The 19,617-nt window shown below is 41.7% G+C and overlaps 1 protein-coding gene across 4 annotated transcripts in view; it reads left to right on the top strand.

Moving 5' to 3' along the window:
- The first annotated feature begins 646 nt into the window (after positions 1 to 646).
- LOC118507421 overlaps positions 647 to 19,617 on the top strand; it is a 30,398-nt gene continuing 11,427 nt past the window's right edge. For 2 of the 4 annotated variants that reach the window (XM_036045890.1, XM_036045887.1), the window contains exons 1-2: positions 647 to 1,439; positions 17,943 to 18,125. In XM_036045890.1, coding sequence (XP_035901783.1) covers positions 1,250 to 1,439; positions 17,943 to 18,125 — 373 coding nt within the window. In that variant the 5' untranslated portion in view covers positions 647 to 1,249. The remainder of the gene's footprint in view (positions 1,440 to 17,942; positions 18,126 to 19,617) is intronic. The other 2 variants (XM_036045889.1, XM_036045888.1) reach the window with 1 other exon arrangement.

The following is a 19,617-nucleotide window of genomic DNA, read 5'->3' as shown; positions in this document are numbered from 1 at the left end:
GTCGTACACTGTTTTTAAGGGTACCTGTCCTGCTAAGACTACCAAAGCGAACCTTGGTGGGCGTCCGGTGAAAGAAAAGTGAGGTGTGAGTTTATGTGCCACGCGGTCTGGATGGCCGGTGGTGGGGTTTTCACGTTTTACTCTAAAAATACGAATGTGTGTGTGTTGTAGTGAACATTTGTAACTTTTTATTTACTACGGTGAGGGTCAAGAACACTAGGCATGGTGGGACGTATAATTTGGACAAAATTAGATTTAGATAAATTAGCTTTTTTTATAACGAGAACAATAAAGATCGCTGGGGTTTACTTTAGGCAGAAACCTCAATTTTTGGTCCGTATTTTTTATAGATATAAATATGAAATTCATCGGCGTATTTATTAAATAGGAATGATAAAACTTCCATTATGTACAACACATATGAACGTTAAATCGTATGAATATTCCTCTAATCTTGCGAGTTTGTCGTGAGAACTCCTTGCCTGTTCCTCCCACTCGGACATAATTTTTTTCACACTTCATACCATCTACCTAATACATGGGATCACGGAGATCAGGAAAAGCGGAGCATTATTCTCGCCACCACAGAGAAACCAACCACTTGGGTCGGCCTATCTCTCGATCTCAGCTTGCATCGCAGTCAGTAGAGATCGTGTTTGCGTGCGAGTCGGATCGACCATTTTGCGAAAGATCACCCGCAGACGGTTCTGTTTTTCGGTGCTGTGTTTTGCTCGCGTGCCTCTCGCATCCAATTATTAGTGGCTTGACCTTACACGACGCGTTCGTGGCCTTTCTCGAGCAGACAGCATTGCTTAACCGCTGCTGTGTCTGCGGACCTGTGCGTGACGTCTTTCCCGCGGATGCATGGCGCTGCAAAAGGGCTGACCTTTATGTGAAAACACAGTTTTAGATTTTATTTGTTCACGGTTTCTGTGTTCACGGTTTTAAGCGTGATAAGTGAAGTAGAAGTGTGTCTTTTTTGCTCCCGCTTTACACTGTCTATGGCGTCTGCGTGTGTCATTTACTTAAGTGCAAGAAGCGCTAATCGTACGTGCTACGGATCTTTAACGCTACGATCGACGTCATTCGGTGTGCACCGTTGTTAGGCGTACCAGTTGGCAGCCTTCGAGCTATTGTTCTGCATCCAAGCAGATAACAACAGATGCGAGTGATCATCATCTGTCTACCAAACCACCTGTATTGAAGTGTATCGCCTGGAACAGCGGAACAAGCGCAACTCGGCCCGAAAATGAATCTGATGTTTCGGAAAAATATGCGTGAAGGGGGTGGTCGTGCTGGTGGCGGTGGATCCAAAAGTAAGATGACCGGCCGCCATCAGCGAAAAACGCGCGACAGCTACGGTGGAGGTGGCTCGGACGAGTGCCATTACCGGACACACATTTTCTTCTCACCGGCCCACGTCAAGCAGGACAATGAAGGTTGCTATTGCTGTGATGTTTGTTGTATTTTGCCTAGAGATAGTTGAAAAAAAAACACAACACACACATATCCTTGTTCCTACCGTGAATCCTTTCCTAAGTTCCAAATCTTGCGCTTCCAATACCGTCGAATGGATATCGGATTTAGGGTAGAAGTAAAGTAGAACATTCATCAAATTTCATCAGTCCGATCAAATTCTCATCAATATCTGTCTAATTGCAATTAAAAATCCTCGTCTTGGAATTCAACTACAAAAACCGGCTCGGATATAAATAAGTTCGAAGCCGCTCGTACGACGTACTTGTTCATTAAGAAATCTAAACCACATGCTTATTAATTTTTGCTGCACCGATCGTCCTCCTGAGGATTTATTTGGCGTTCGGTCCAATCGATCGATCTAACTTCCTTCACCATCTTCTCTCTCTCTCCTTTTCTGCGGTTATTTGCTCGAGCTCGAGTAGTAGAAAATCGAAAAATATATCTCAATGCTCTTCCCTGACTGGCAGGCAGGGTGTACCTTTCATCCGACTAAAATTATGCTCCTGCAAAACACGCTGCAAAATCGAACATCGAATCCAAATCCGTTTGTCACCGATTGACGCTATTGGATGTTCCTCCGTCCCATCGGTCCTTCCCTCCGGCTCACTGTGTTTTCACGATACTGACTCCGTTCCCATATTTTCTTTCCATCCATCTCACCCACCAACCTGGCCACCTCCCTTGGTTCCCCCTTGGTTGTGATTTTTAAAAATAAATGTAATTTTGTGCGCTCTCTCTGGCATTTTGTCAAAACGAAAAATCGAAGCAATAGCAAAACGAACGACAAAAAATAGTCGCGCACACACACACACACATGCACGAATCAGAAACACTCACGCAGAAGCGCTATCTCGCGTGAAATTTGCGTTTTTTTTTTTGTCACCTCCCACATTTCACTCCCTCTGCTGCTGTTCTACGCACTCTCGGTTTTGTTTCTATCGGAGCTTAATGTCAGTTTTGTTTCTTTTTCTGTTTCCCATTCTATTTCCCATTCATTCTGTGTCCCATAATTTTCACACATCGGCGATTGTAATTAGCTCAAGGGAGGACTGCGGTATAGAAGCTGTTGCAAAGGTTTTTTTTTTGTTATATTAAACTTTCCTTTAATACGTATCGTTTTACTTGTCGTATGGTCGCCTTTACGTACGAATCTGTAATCGACCGAACTTTGCGCGAATTTCTCTATCGTTGTGATACTAAAATGATCTTCAACTATGTAACTACTGTACCGTACAACCGTCATCCGAAGCCAGGCCGTACTCATGTATAGTCACACCTGCACATCATCAACACCCATAGATTTGTTGGCGATCGAGAAAAAAGGAAAGTTTTTCGGTTGAAACGAAATTCAACGCCTTGCTCCCGTTCAAAATGAAACATCTGTTCGCAGCTGGTACGGTTCTGACCCTGCGTATGGAAATCGTAAACCATTTCCCGTTCGCAAACCTCAACATCCTGGCTGTCATTCGGGACATGTAATCTTTCCCACAAACGTCAATCGACGTTCCCGATATTCTCTACTCCAAACAGCGCTGCCCTTTTAACCTGTGTTGTGGTTTAAAGCGTTTTTTTTTTTTGGGTTTTGTTACACCTTACCAACCGTCCCATATCCATCACTTCACAGTTTGTGATTGAGTTTATTATCGGCAGGAGAACAAGAATCACATTTCCGCCTGTGTCAAGTTCATGACACTGTCCGTTTGCTGTTCTGGCCGGGAGTAGAGAAAGACCGGCTGGGTGAAACGATTCAGTCCGGTCCAATGTTGTCTGGTTGAACCGCACATCGTCGTACCGATAGATTTCTACTCTCATTTTCTAGGTTATGTAAACAGACGCTTCTGAATTAGCATTATATTTCGTTCCCGACGATGACGTACCTCATCGTTTGTGGTACGTTAGAAAAAAAGAAGAAAACCAGTCGTTTGTGAGCATCTGTTTCTTCCTCTTGCTCGGTTAAGCACACACAAAAAACCGTACGCTCTCTGCACAAGAAGTGGACGAAAATCGAAAGCAGCGTGATAAGAAAAAAATGAAGTAACATGAATAATCGCTCACCATTACAACGAAAGTAGGTTGAATCCGTTGGACGGCACAGGGACCATATCAGACGACCGTTTGAGAGTGTGTTTTTGCTGCTTCCCTTTTTTGCAAGGTGGTGACCATATTTTATTAACGCTATTTATAATTTCAATCATTCATAAAAATTACTCTACGAACACGTCTGCATCGATTGCGCTTGATTGGCGCTTGGTGGGGGGTTTGAGGATGGGAATTAATCGGACCAGCTTGGGTGGGTTTTGTGAGATGAAACGGCCACCGGAAACAATTTGCAAGTCATTAACGCTGAACGACGTTGTGCCGGGGAACATTTTCTCGTGTGGAAGAAAAGCGGGAGAGAACATGAGTAAAAACGAACACTTTTTCCTAGCTACGTTCAGTTTACATTCATTTTCAAGACCAAACACTGGTTCCTCGCTTTAGATAAGTCTTGATAATGAGCCATTTTAAGCACCCAATTTATTATCCAGTTTTCTTTATGCTCTTAAGTTAGGCAAAATTCAATTCGATAAGGGCAGGACTTTGGTGATTTTTTGTCGTAGCTTGTGCTTTTCTACGAATTGCTATCATAGTTTGGGACTTTTTTAAAAATATGTGAGATTTTATGATGGAATTGAACTAGGAAATAACGATGTATAATTTAAAACAATATATTCCAAACTTCAGTGACTTGGTTAAGTTATGAGAACGGCAAAGGGAAAATAATCCCATGAAGCATTTTTAGAACGTCAACATAGAGAAGATGTTTGCTCAAATTAAAAAAAGATCCGTCCGACAGAAAGTCCAAAATGTTGGGTTGCCAGAGAATAACGTTTAACGGAAAATGAATGAGAATGAGGTAAATAAGCAGCGGCAGGTCAAGGCAGAAGCAGAGCATAGTATAAACAAAGTAAGCAGATGATTGGGACCACAAGACTAGGAAGGCGAGGCGAGGCAAGGTTCTGTAAGCCTCGAGCATTTTGAGACTCCATAGAGATGCTCCTATATCTTATCCTCCTTTGATATCCGTATATTATATCAGCAGGGGGCGGTTGCCGATAGCGGCCCCGTCTCAACACGATAGAACCGGGGATCATATCCAATCCACACCGCCTCCCCTTACGCAGGACTACTAAGATACGGTGAAAAATCAAGTCACAGGAAGCCAGAAATGCCAGATCGAGACCGCTGGGGGTTGTAATGCCATAGAAGAAGGAAGTATTATCAGCTGAGGGCTACCAAGGGACTACAAAGAGGCTAAAAGACAGCCAAAAAGAATAGACTGTAATCTTGCGTTCAAGTTACAAGAAGTATATTCAAGTTTTAAGTTTATTCAAGAAATATTACCACCAATCATCATCGTTGACCATACATTGTTACTAGCTTGGTTAGTTACGACTACAATACTACGACGTACCACTACAATTATTTCAGTAGAACTCAATAAGAAAATAGAAAATGTTTTCCAGACAAACGTAAATATTTCGGCATCTCAGTATATAGACCAAATGAACGGTTCAGTTGCCAGGACCGGGATCCATACCATCTCCCTGTACTCAGGACTGACCATCCAACTATAGGTGTAAACAATCAAGCAACCCAGAAATGTCTCTTTAGGTTATTAATCTACGGGACGCAAGAAGACTACTATTGACAAATTTGTTTAATTCCTCTCACTTTATGTTACTAATAAACTGTAAACTCACTCAACAATTGTTGTAAAACCTTATGAGCTGCTTTGTACTACCATCAACCAACTCCTACATCAGTTATTAAAAAAGCAATTTACTTTCTGCCTTTACTTGGCCCTAAAATCAATTGCCTGTAAGAATTCAATATACATCGTACAACAAATCTCGTTTCAAACGCTCTTGCATACCACCGGCACTAAAAAGGAGATTTTCTCTAACCCGGCGTCACGGTTAAAATGGATCAAGGTGGAAAACTTTTACTTCCACGTTTACCCCAGACAAAGGTACTGCTCCCGTAGGAACAACCATCCTCTGCCCGCTACATTCACAGCCAACGTACCATGAATGGCAACTTGTGGGTCGTCTTCGTGATAGACCTCATGCGCGACAAAACTTGCGCCAGACGTCACTTTTATCGTGAAATCGAAGCAAAAAAAAATAGAAAGGTCCCATGGTGGGGATTCTTATCACGAACGCGTAAAATCCCCATAAGTATCAAGGTGCTTTCGGTTCGTTGCGAGAGCCGTTGAACGAGCGGATAAATTTACGTTCATTGTATTTGAACCATCATCTGCCTGCTGGCGACGGAAGCTCCAGTGTGTCTTCCCGGTGATGGTTTAAAATTTGTCAGCGAGGAAACCTCCTAATCGGGACCAGTGTGTTCCCGATGGTTTAACGCCATCGTGTTGATGAAAAACGCAACAAAAAAAAACAGCTACAGGCGGGAAAATCAACAAGACCTCCATCATGTCTCGCTGATAAGCGACCGGTAGCGGACATTCGTGACAGCGGTTGCCTGCCTACAGTAGCTGTCACGTGCAGAATTCGCTCGTTCCTAAATGAGTCCCGCTACACCGTTCGAGTTCGTTAGAGAGTTGAACATCATCTCAACCGTCCCCCGGTTGGGCAAGGATGTACAAAGTCAAGTGCGAAACTAAGTGTTACATGCAGGCATGTGATTTCAGTCTCTCCTTGTCGGTGATTATCCTGTGCGGTAAGGAGCAGTTTCGTTGGGAGAAATCCACCTCAAAGACATCACCCAAGACAGCAATGTCCCTACACTTTTGCATGCCAACGATAGCAGGCGGCTGGTACACAAAGATCAAGACCACCGAAAAAAAAGACACAAAATCTCCCAAAAACAACCAAACAAACGCAGCACTCGCATACGAGCGGTGAGAAAAACTGTTAGCCGTTTAGACGCCAGAGGTAGCAGCATCTTTGCGTTTTGCCTTTTTCCGACAGTTTGCGCTCTCGCCTCTGTCTTTGTTGCTATTTTGGGTGGCGTGTTTATGTCGCTGCCTTCGCAGAAATGACTCCCGCAAAACTTTGTTTGTTATTTTATTCGTAAGAATGATTATTAAACGCAAACACCGCATCCGACGCATTTCTTCCCAGCGCGTGCTATTATAACCACTCTTTCGCATCGTTGCCACAAGAAGCAAGGCTTTTCTTAGGCTTTGCTTCTTATGCTGTGTGTGAATGTATGAATGTGAGCAGTGCAACAACACAGAAAAAAAAGGAACGACAAAGCCCGTTTATCATTCACACTCGGTGAACGAAACTTTCATCATTCTGTAAAGGGGTACCCTACCCATATGGTAGAGTAGCGGAAACCAGTTTTTGGCACCACAGTACAGCGCTACTGCGGTTCTCTTCCAAGGCACGTTCGGAGTTTGGAGCTTTTGCTCCAACTTTGGCTTCCGGTGCGTCGGTCGGCTTCATCTTGCCATAATTTCCACCAACTCGAAGTCTTGCACTTGTGCTAAAGAAATCATTTCACTAAGAGGATTACTTTACGGTGGCCTGGTGTTACGCTTCAGCACTGTCGGTGAAGGAAAACAGGCCAGGATACAAGGATTTTTTTTACGTAACCTATCTTACCAGACACACAAAGAAGCTCCATCAATTTTGTGTCAGAAAATATCCCGAATGTGGATTGGGTATCGACCAAAACTCGCAACGAACCGAGGGCATAACAAATATACCGCAACGGGTGTTTGTGTAAACCCTGTCAAACCTATCCGCGCGGTGTCCCGTCACGGGTTTGTGCGCTCCTGTATCACCTGTCAATCACGACCACCGCATCACGCCCCATTGGCCCGATCATCCTACGATTGCATAGAGAGAAACTGAGAGAGAAAAAGAGAGAATCTTTCCGTTTTGTTTTCAAAGCAGTATTCACGCTTTCATCGGTCAAAAACAGATGAAGTGTATACGGAATTGAGCGATTGAATAGGTGGGTAGAAAGACGGAAAGTACTCAATAGCTAGTCATCAACGACCAAGCTGCTACCACCGATGACAGCTGTCATTTTCACTGCGGTTAGTGTTGCGGTACACCGCCTCGATCGAACGTTCGATCCGCCGTTGATAAAACGGTTCACTAATCCTACTCCACTATCGTGGACCATTGCACATTTCGCAAACCTGGAACTGACATTTTCTTGCCGGGTTGGCGGATATTATTGCTCAACGAACCGTTACGTGTAAAGTCATTTTTATAGCTACGAAAAATAGAAACGGCAAAGTAACGCCTTCCACCACCACGCCGCATAGTGGATAGACTATTTTTTTGTCATTCAAAGTCATTGCTCGAACGCTTCATTAAAATTTAACAATGGAATTATCGTGTCCATTCATTGTAGTTAACTCTAATGGTACTATCTTCATTTCGGTTTCCTATTCTCAAGTTCCGCGAGCTAGGAAAGGCCCGACGATTTCAAATGTTTTGCCACAGAAATTCGTAGTAGTGGAATGGAATGGAATGAAATTGAATAAAAACACCTAACTAACCATTGTGGTTTTGTGAGGCCATTTTTATCGTTGTCTACTTTTTGCGACAGTTAAAGACGATCAAATTTAGTGGCAGAGACATGCTAGGGAGTAAGAAAAAAACCGAGCATTTCCATTAGTTCAAAATGGAATTTGTTGGTCTACTACTAAATTGAAATGGCGTGACTGTGTTTGCTTCGAACATTTTCTATAAAATATGAAACATAAGCTTTATTATGCTAAAACTTCTTCATTATTACATTCGTCATGATATGACGATTTTGCAATATATCAATAAATACTGCCCAGTAAAGTAAATATATAACATATTTGCTGAAGTAAAATAGATGATGGCAATTCATTTGCAATATTATTTACAGTCACATGAACATATTGATTATTTCTTTTTAAAGCTCTGATCTTCTTCTTCTTTTTCCTTGGCACTACAACCTCGAGAGGTCTCGCCCTGCCATTTCTAGCTTTCTGTGACTTGATTTCACCCGTAGTAAAGTAGTCAGCCCTACGTACGGGGAGTCGGTGTGGATGGGATTTGAACCCCGGTCATGCCGTGTAAAGACCAGCGCCATTATCGCATCCGCCACCGGATCGCCTCGAAGCTCTGTTCTAATTCACTAATTAATTGCATAACTAATTGATGTATTGTTGATTCATGAAACATTGAATTAAAAAGTCATCAATTTGAGCTCAATATTTAGGAATTCCCGCATGCAGGACTGACTATCCAGTAACGAATAAACCAAGTCAAAGAAGCAAATAATGTACGTTAAAGACCTGGTGAGGTAGTGAAATCAAAGAAAAAGAAAAACAAAACAAAAAAGGAATTTCATAAAATTTACTTTATGAAAATGAACAGCAAATAACATATACACAATGTTTAACAGAACCCCGGGAGTCCTATTTTCAAACTATGTATTTCTAAGGAATATTCTCTGCAGCTCTAAAATTATGAAATGAGTTTGTGAAGTGTGTCATACTGAATTTCAGAATTATGATTAATTAATTCATCCTATTTGCTGTATCCTAACTGTGGCGGTCCGGTCTCCGAGCCAATAGTGACGCCAGTCTTCATACGAAGGATTGACTATCTCCGTTAAAAAATTAAGTCACGGAAAGCCGGAAATGGTAGACCTCACTAGGTTGTAGAGCCACGCACAATAATACAGCCAGGCTTGTATAGAGAAAAAGAATTCCTACACTATACTCGACGTTGACTGTTTAATAGTCTTTGAAGTTAAAACGAGATACGAAATTTTCGCTTGACAAATCAAGTTGTGGAGCCGTCAAAACAGTCTGTCATTGAAAAATGATGGTAGTCCGAAGAGGTCTGAATTCAATAAACTCAATAATAAAAAGAACACATATTACTAGCGACATAATTACCCAACTGATATACTGTCATAACGCTCTAGGATTTGAGTCTGATTGCCACTAAACAGTTGACCAATTCAAAAATAGTTTAAGACAGCTCGTTTCACGATTTTGCTAACCGAGGTCTGCTCGGTTACTTTTTTATTTTGCTATGTAAGGAATTGTTGCCGGAAGACGGGTGTGGGTCTATACATCAAAATATGTAATACAAAAATATAAATACAAAAAACCGTTAGTATCGATTCCGAACAAAATCTACTCAGGTAATCGACTTTGGCGAAGAGTCTGTACAGCGATAAAGTTCCGGTAGTCTAAGTCAAGAACGTCATAAATGGCAGGTATTCGAATTATAAGCATTGTGTTAACATAAACTACCTTATTGTGTTACGTTTGAACGGTGTTGCAAATGCAACAGGCAACAATCCGCGAGAATAAATGAATTAGATGCCTTCTCTACATCCGTGAATAAGTGTATTTTTTTGTGAATTTTAGTTACACTTTTGGCAGATAAAAAACTTAGCGTCTTCTTTCTCTCGCTTTATGCCTGTTACTACCGTGTGTAACGCGGTAATTCGCCCTTTCCCTTTGCTATCTTTCTCCGGCTCTCTCTGGCTAGGTTTTTTTTTCTCTTCGGCTGCGCTCGTGGCTCATCCTTAAGGGGCTGCGTACTTCCGCGGTCGGCTGTCATCGCACTTGACGTTGATGTTGTATTTTGTCAACAACCGGTCAGTCCGTATATCTAAATTGCCTCTTTTGATTTCCAATTGTATTACGCTATGCAACTGAAACAAGCTGATTTTTTATTGTTGAATATTCATGACAAAATAAATCATTTAGCATCAATTTTTACAACGATTTTAATGAAATGTTTTATTAATCAAACTTGTCAAACATTCCAGCTAGACTGTAAATTGATGATTCTTCATTTGTAACAGAATATGTTCACTGTACGTAAATAATAATCATGTAAGCCCCCTGGTAATGCCTTCGCTCGGCGGATGTTATGACATTTTAAACTAAATTGTGATTTGTTTACAATCCAAACCACCCAGCATGCGCGATTGATAAATTACTGTTTTGATAGTGCGGATATTGTTGCGCGATGATTAACCTTTGTCGGAAAGGTCTGATTCACGCATAATTCGCACCATATCTCAAACTCGTGGTTGCCATCGTGACCCGCAAATGAAGCAAAGCGAAATTATGCTTCCCCTGCTCCACTCCTTCCCGAGAAACAACCCACCCACTGTCCTACGTTAACATCAAAGTGGAACAATATTTCTTATCCGCTCGTTAGCATTCGCTGCCGAAATGGATGTTTGAATGTCAAAAGTTTCACCCTAATCACTTTACGACCCATCCGAAATAGGGAAACCGCACGTCTTGCAGCGTCGAACGCCCGTGACGTTTCAGTTTGGGTTTTCTGTGCAAAACCAAACAAAACCACACAATCTAACGCCAGGACCACTCTATCGTGCTAAGCTGCTACGGCTTCACCTGCACACACACACACACAATTATAGTCTGGCGTAACAAACGATTGTCACCCTTCAGTTGTCACAATAAATCTCGGCCTGACAGCACACACTCGGGGCTAGCGTTTTCTGCAGCATTTGGAAAGATAGAAAGTCGCGAGAGAAGATGATGCTTACGGTGCGGCAGCTGATCGCGTTTGACGAAATGTTTGCCTTCCGTGGAATACGGCGACACCTTTGGACGGGGGTCAGGCTACAATTTGATGATCTGAGTGTCATAATTTGTCACCAGCTGTGGTGATCGCTCTGGATGAACGAGGGTGTGAGATGAATAATGTATACATTATACTTGGTTTTAAACCCAACAACCCATTCAATTCGGTTTTATTGAACTGTTAAAGGATTTGTGATTGTCTGAAACAATCTCTAACAAGCCATGGCTTTATCAATTGTGAGCCTATGTTTTCTCATACATAGACGATTTTGGGAACTTTTTTATCGTCCTTCCGAATAGCTCAGCTAGTTGAATGTTAAAGCTTACGCATGGAGGCATGACATCGACAACCCCCGGCATACGAAACGCCACCTGTCGTCAAGTACACGATGTCATGGAGTGTATAAACACGTACGTCATCACAGTCGACACTACACCCACAGCGTCATGCCGTTCCGACAGCGGCTGTCGGTCATGCCGCCGTTGCCGACCGAAACGATCGTGTTTTTCGCTTGACACAATTTTGTCAGCAGCATGATGCTCGCGCGCACAACGTTCAAAGAGCGAGGGAGGCCAATTTTTTATTTTCCAGCACAGCCGAATTTGTTCTACACCCACCATGGGCATGTATACATCACCTCCCTTTTTGGGTACCTTCCAACCGATGTGGAAGAATATTTTAACACTGGCCGCCAACATCGATTCCGTCCCTCGGCGATGAGAGATGATATTGGCTAAATTTGTTAGACAAGATCGAACACCACCCGACCATTCCGCGTCCATTATTCTGGTCGATGACAATTCTGTTTCATAAATGAGCTGTTTAAGTTTCCACCGGAAAAAGGGAGGGAAAGAGTGTAGGGAAAGAACCGTCCACGAATTAGTTTCAAAATTGACGGTCGGTTTAATTATCGAAACAACAACGAAAGAATGGTGGACATGAGAACAAAGCGTGTAATATGTTTTCCGCTTTGAAAGTAGCCTTATCGTTGATACTTTTCCTCTGACCTCCAACGCTTATTGAAAGAGCCTTCCACCCCAGCGTGTAAGGGACTCAAGCAATCGATCGATCGCGTTATGAATGATTCAGCATTGCATTCTATTTCACGGTCACAGTACGCTTACTCACTGGAAAATGATATGAGTAGGGAAATTGAAGGTAATTTGAAGGCTTCATTTGATATTGATTGTGACCGTGATTTTACATAATCAATAATTTACATTTGATATAAAAATGGCTGAAAGCAATACGGCCTGGCTGTCTCTAATGAATAAAAAAAATGGCTGATACGAGACACAAACATGTAAGCTCCATGTGTTATCAAAGTTTTTATTTTCAATTAACTTATCGACCAGTAAACAGATTGGACAATCAATAAGTATGTTTTAGTATTGCACTAAGTTAATCCAAAAACTCCTTAAAACTGTAAAACATTATAACGACCGATGAACAACATTTCACACTGGTCGGTGTAGTTAAAAGTATAAAATACACCCACTTAAAGGGAAATCCATATTCAAAAATCGCTTATATTCTCTCAATGATCACTTTAAGAGTTGTTTGTGAATAAAGGGTAATCGGTCGTTGCTTCTTCAAGGGCTTCGGAGTTGGGCCACAGTAATGGTCAAGGATCGACATCGACATCGCGCCATGTTATACAATTTTGCGAGACATGGACATGGATGACTATTGGTTATACGATATATGACATGGATGACTGTTAGTTCCCAGCAAGACGGCGCAACATGCCATACAATCCGTCCAACAATCAAATTATTGCGTACTATGTTCTAAAATCAATTAAAATTCAATCATCAGTTTTCACTCTCTCTCTCTCTCTCTCTCTCTCTCTCTTTCTTCTTGGCCTAACGACTTCTTTTAGGTCATGCCTGCCATTTCTGGCTTATTATACTAAATGATACCACGTAGCTGGATAGTCAGTCCTAACTAAGGGGATGCCGGTCCGGATGGGATTTGAACCCCGGCTTCCTGCCGTGTGAAGACCGGCGCCATTGTCGCTTGTACCTCCCGGCCACCCTACTTTAATTACTCCTCGTGACTTTCTGAGAAGACCTTCAGGGAAAAGTTGATGCTCCAAACTCCAGTAGTCTAATGTCAATAAATACCAATAAATTGCTGCCAACCCAACGATTTTTATATTGTGCTTCCAACCATTGCTATTCGGTCTTAGCCTGCTCTAGAAGTCCGCTAAATCGTTACCGGTCGAGGGCCTTCATCTGACAAACGATTACCCCGATATTTGTGTCAATCATATCTCAATTTCCTTGCGGACAGCCTAAAACGACTTTAGGGGATCTTCCGGAGCCGTTCACATGATAGGAGCCTATCCCACTGGAGCCTGACATGTCTCGTACAGCTTGTGAAGCTCGTCAGTGTAGTGTAGTGTATAAATAAAATGATGAAGGATTGATTATTGTAAATGAAATCACGGATGACCCTCTCTATTGCAAGATTGAAGTTAAAACAAGAAAGTTTATCTCTCTGACGAAGACAATCTTTGATATGTTTTCGATCATAAAACGATTTCTAGAAATATTGCCATCACATTAGTGGTACAAAATTAGTATTTTTCAATTCCTCACAACAGTAAACTTGTTTTGTTTAACGATCAAGCGAAAGGATATTGGAATATAAATCGATTATTTATCTTTCTCTACATCATCATGAGGGTACGAAATGAAAAAACACATCAAAATCAAAATCAAATATCAGTGAGATGCTGCTCTACGATTAAATGGCAAATAAGCGTCCGTTGCCATATTCCATTCCAATATTTCTGCACGCGTGCAGCATGCAACAATAAAAGTTCTTTCATCTCGCACAAGCATAAACTTCACTTCCTACGTCCAAACTGACTCAAGTGAAAATGTGCTGTGCGAAATGGAACTCGGGTGAACGTGGTACTACCCCAAACCCGAAAACGGTTGGTCGGTTCACTCTTTTGAGTGAATTTTTATTATCAAAACCGTCAAAATTTTATAGGATATCCTGTGCGTTTTCACAAACATTTTAATATGATTTTTTTTTTTGCTGCTGTTGCTTCGAGTGGTGCGTGCTGCTCGCACACGTAAACCAAAGTTCTCTTGCGAACCTTCATATTTATGAACGTTAACGATTGATTTATGACGACCGTCTCTTTTTTTGGTTTAGGTTGTCCCTCGACGGCAAACTCGTGTCGGCCGGCCTGGTGTGGGTTGGTCTTTTTGTACATTTTTTTTGTTTCGTTTTTCATTCCGGATGCTTCTCGTTTGCTGACACTGGTAATAAAATACGCCGAAATTAATGACTTCATACCCAGTCAACCCTAGAATCCTGTGCTTCGAGTACTTCATGTGCATGGGCTAAGGCTTGAGAGTTACGCGGTGCGATGATCTTCGCATTTGAAAGCTTGTATTCTTTGTCATCTCTTAAAAAAAGACATCACACGTGAATCAGAACGCGTTAACCAAAACCACACCTTGGTCGTTTACGGCATGGTCAGGCAAAACGTTAAATCATGGGTGAAAGGTTCAAGCCTCCGTTCGGTATGCTGCTTTATTGTTGTTCATACTTTGGGGAATTTCGCGTGTCACTCGGCACGTTCTGTACGGTATGATTGATCAGCTTGTGCCGCCTTTGGGGAGGGGCGGCACCAACACACTCTCTCCACTCCCTTCAGAGTAAGCACCAAAAAACGGTGCTTAGCGATCGATAGCGAAAGTTGCGCTGCGTTTTGGTTTGAGAAACTCCCCCGACGCAGTGGATTGGTTTCGTTCGGTTCATTAGCGGCGCGTGGATTTCACCGTCCGGCAAATTCCTCCGAGAAGACTTACTTAATCAGATTTTTGTCACGCGAACGTTCGCGCTTGTGCGGATTTGAAAAGCGATGGTTTCTTTTTTATTTCGCCCCAGACTCGGTCGGTTAAATTTTATGGCAAACATAAAGTAACACTCGCTGAAACGACATGCAGCACGCAGCAAAATGGGGACCAAGATTAATGTGTCGAATTTAAAGCAACGCATTTGAATGCTATCAAGATCAGTGATTTGTTGTAAAACAGGCTGCTCTGCACTTAAGTCAAAACTGTGTGTGTGTCTTTATCCAGCTGGTAGTTGGCCTAAAGTGTGAAGCTGTTCACCACTGGCTTATGACTTAATTTTAATGGGTAATTTTATGGTTCATTTGGATTTAAAGGGATTAAAAAATTGTAATTGCTTTTTGGCTGTCAATTTGAATCTATAACTAAAAACAGACAAGAGAATAGAGAGCAGACAAGAGAAAAATGGTTTCGACGATTGCGACGGTTTCGAACGGTTCCACGTGAAACCGACGATTCTATTTCTTTGGAATTGGAACTAGAATCAAAGCGGTCGGATCAGGAAGGGAACCTAGGATGCAGTCTAAAGAACCCATCACCTCAAGACAAGCAATTTTATAATAAGTCTCTTATTTAAATATGTCTCTTGCCAACGACTTTTTTGTTGTTTTAATACACAAACAGTATTTTATTTTCTATAGTTTGACCTAATATGTCTACGATTCTATCTTGCAGTGTGAAAAATATATCAAGTTCCTCCCTTGACATCGTTCGCCAAACGTGTGTCATACAATACCATTCACTCATTATAAATTGTACAGCGGCCTATCTGACTTATTCATTCCTATCATGCTCACTTCCATACGTTCCTTCCTTCCATCCTTCGTTCCATCCTTTTCGTCCGCTCGTTCCGTAGTGCTCTCTGTCGCTCTCTGCCAGCGGAATGATTAAACCAATCTAACGGAAATGGTGTGTGTGGGGGTGTGTATTGCAGCACGCAGAATTTTTCCGATGCAAAAAAAACAAGCTCAACCTAGTGGCATGACTTGAGTCGCAATATTATGGCACGTTTGACGCTCTTCCCTTAGCACGGAACACGACAACCATGAAGAGAAGAAAAAAAAATGTATGAAAATCGAAGTAAAGTATGCTGCAAATGATGCGAAATAGTGGAGAGAAATCCCGGAAAGCTATGCCATTATCCTATGCCGGACCTTGGGCTTTCCGCTGCACGGCGTTCACTTGTTGCAGCATGCTAGGGTGTAGAGTAGTGCACAGTGCAATTAGAAATGCCGCAAGCGAACATGCCGGTAAATAAAGTACTCAATTCTCAGTTCTATCGCTCTACAGTTTTTCTTGAATTGATTTTTTGCTTTGTTTCGTAGAAAATGAATGCACAGATTAAAAAATGCAAATCGGATTGCTTTTTACTATTGGAATGAAAATGGTTCCTCTGATTCTGATAATGGGATTTGTCCGCTACTCACTTTGAATCAAATAGTCTGCTCAAAAAGGAAGTTGATATTAGATTTTATTCAGTTTTACAACACAATTCCAATCACTGCAACACTAAACTTACTTAGCTACAAATGCATGCAACGTGTTCCGCATACGTGAGGTACCAGGCGTCTCCATCATTCCTAAACGATGCGGGCAAACTCAATTAAAAGCACGGGATGAAAACTTTCATATGATTTATTGGATCACATTAGTGACGATAAAAGCACGGCTGTAATGCAATATCCGATGCTAATAAATTACGTTTACTGCGATTACGGCTCCAGTACATTAAAATTGTTTCCCCATTTTTTTTTACCTCTCAATCAAAAATGCAAATCCGCTCGCTGCAATAATTAAGTTACATCTTGCAAAGGGGATTAGGTGTGAACACGGTATTTTAAATTGCTCAATATACGCTACACTGGTCAGCCACAGTGAAGGTTTCAATCGGATCAAACGAAAGACTCGGTTCCTAAAGTGGAGCCACATTTACTAAAAGGCCATTTTCTTTATGCGGGAACAATTGCAAAGTCGTACATGCGACTTTTCCGGCATGCAATATTAATCATCGCTGTATGCAGTTATGAAATCATTAAATGGATACGCCCCACTCGATATGGGGAATGTAGAAAAAAATAATAGTACGCCAATTAAATATAGTTTACAGTGCTCTCGCGCCACCTAATGCCGCATAACCAATAGTATGGGTTGAGTAGATTCTAGTGCATCATGTAGGCCATTTTATTTGCAAATAAACAAAATTCCAGAGAGAGTTTGCATTCAACAAACAAAAAACATGATTTGATTTTTTTAACCTATTCTAGCCGATACTCGTTTGTGTAGATGTATTCTATCGATCCGTTAGGCGCGCCTGACATGTATTAGCCGTGACGACTGAACCCCATCATTAGGAAGTATTAAGCGGTTCCTTAATTTAATAAAGCCGTAACTCACACGAACCTGCCACCGGGCGGATTTCCGGGCGGAAAAAGGCACTTTGATTAAGTTTAAGTGCCTTGTGTAGCAGGAAGACTTGGTCCATTCACGATACGGTGGCTATGCATTAAATTGCATACCTTTTGTATACACATTGATTGCTCCACCGTTGGTTGCACTTCTAGTACCGGAACGGTTTCAATCAACACTATTGCTATTGGTAGTGGCGTGTATGAGGCATAATCGACACTGTTTACATTGTGGAGTGAACGATTGAATTTGAGTTTCGAATTTAGTTACTTTTTGAACAGTAGTAATAGCAGTCATGAGCACAATTTGAAATTATCGCTAGTCTCAAATCTCAAACCCCGTTTTTAATTGAATTAGTATAATTGTGTACTAAATTTATTGTAAAAAAAGATACTCAACCCACGACACGTTGTACAAATAGCTTCGCCTACCAAGTGACTCCTTGAAACCTAAAAGCAATTCATTGTTGGATCCTTAATTCCGATAAACTCTAGAAAATAAATTAACAAATGAATACATATACACCGTGTAAGTTAAGGATAAACCCGATAAACCGAGCCACCCAAAACCAACGAAACCCCCATTTATGTTCTTCCAGAGCTTCGCTGCACGCCCATTTCGGGCTTTACCTTACCCCCACAAACGCCACCCACCACGACATACTCTGACATGGATGCACCTATGCAACCGCTAGTAGACCGTAGACCCTCCGCGTCTATGATGAAATGGGGCCCTATTGCCGTTAACCGACGGGTACCCGAGGTGCCCACCGCCAGGCAAGGTTTGAACCGATATTTCATCCATTATCCACAACCCTGCTCCTCCCGGGCAAAGGCTCCAAACTACTAAATCTCTGTAATTTAATTTACACGATTCACACGCACACAACACACACACACCTACCCACCCACCAACACCTCTGCACAATCACTCTGCCCCTTACACTGTGCCAGCGTTGACTACAGTCCTTACTAACATTTTCTTGATCGAAAGGTTTGCATGTTGATCAACTTCGTGGAGGAGTGTTTCTTTCCCCTTTTTCCGCAGACGAAATAAGCACGTGATAAATGGTAGCTCGCGTTGCTAAGCAATAGATCCCCCGTGGCTTAATCTGCTTAACGCTATATAACCAGCTAAGAGCTAAGATCTCTCTCCAATGTTTCCGGGGAAGGGAAGAATTTCGTCTTCATCATGGCAGCAGCTTACATCATCCATCACTCACAGCATGTCCTTCTTTATCTGTTTATTGTTCTCCTGACCGTACTGGAGAAAGTTCACTAACCTTACGGGAAACAGTTTCTCCGCTCGCTGACAGTAGCAACGTCCGTTTATTATTGTATGTGCGTGCGACAGGAGGTCGCTTACGCTTGATTAGTGTTGCGGATACCTAGCGGAGCACTCTGAACACCCGGTCGGTGTTCGGATCTTATTACTCCGTGGCAGCATATATTAATGCCATTCCATTAACCTTTGAATACGAATCATGTGACACAATGCGTGATAAGATACCATCAGGCCATTGTTTTGGTAGGTACTATTTGGGGCATTGGATCAGGCATCGGTATGATCGAGACCAACGATTCCTGAAACTATAGTTTTTTTTTTTCCCCAAACTGTCACATTAGTAATCATATAATATTGTTCTGCTTTGTATTAGGCATTATATAAATATACAGTATCAATCCGAATGCCGAAAATTAAAAAAGGAATAGGTTTTCCTAGATGATAATCTATGAATAGCTACGATAAAAAATCTAAAGCTGATGATAAAAGTTATCATAGGGACAACAGCGTCAGATGGCTCAAAATCACATTTTGAACAATTAATGTAACATATTAAAAATCTGTAATTTATCATAATTAGAATAGTAGCTTAATTGAACAAATTCGTTTTCGGATCAATTCATTCGGTCTAATTGAACATGATTATGGGCAGACAAGCGTGAAATAATCATCAATCCTTGAACTTTCGGTAAACATTCCTTTCAAATACCGTCTGGCTGTCGTTTATGATGAATATGTCTCTTCTACTTTTTGATTTAACGACCTGTTGTAAGTCTGTTGTAAGTCTAATCCGGCCTTTATGTGATGTCTTACCAGAGTTATCACGGATCTCAAGCTGTACAGAATTCAGCTGAATTAATACTCGAAACGGATTAGATGCCAGGCCATGCTTCATGAGTAGTAGTATTGTCCGTAGCAGCTCTATTTAAGAGGGATAGCTCTTCTCTAACATGCGAGACATCCCCAGTTGCTTAAGAGTTTGCAGAGTG

The sequence above is a fragment of the Anopheles stephensi genome, chromosome 2 (assembly GCF_013141755.1).
Source record: "Anopheles stephensi strain Indian chromosome 2, UCI_ANSTEP_V1.0, whole genome shotgun sequence".
NCBI classification, from domain to species: Eukaryota; Metazoa; Arthropoda; class Insecta; order Diptera; family Culicidae; genus Anopheles; species Anopheles stephensi.
Note: the sequence above shows the minus strand (reverse complement) of the source record. Positions and strands in the feature narration are given on the sequence as shown.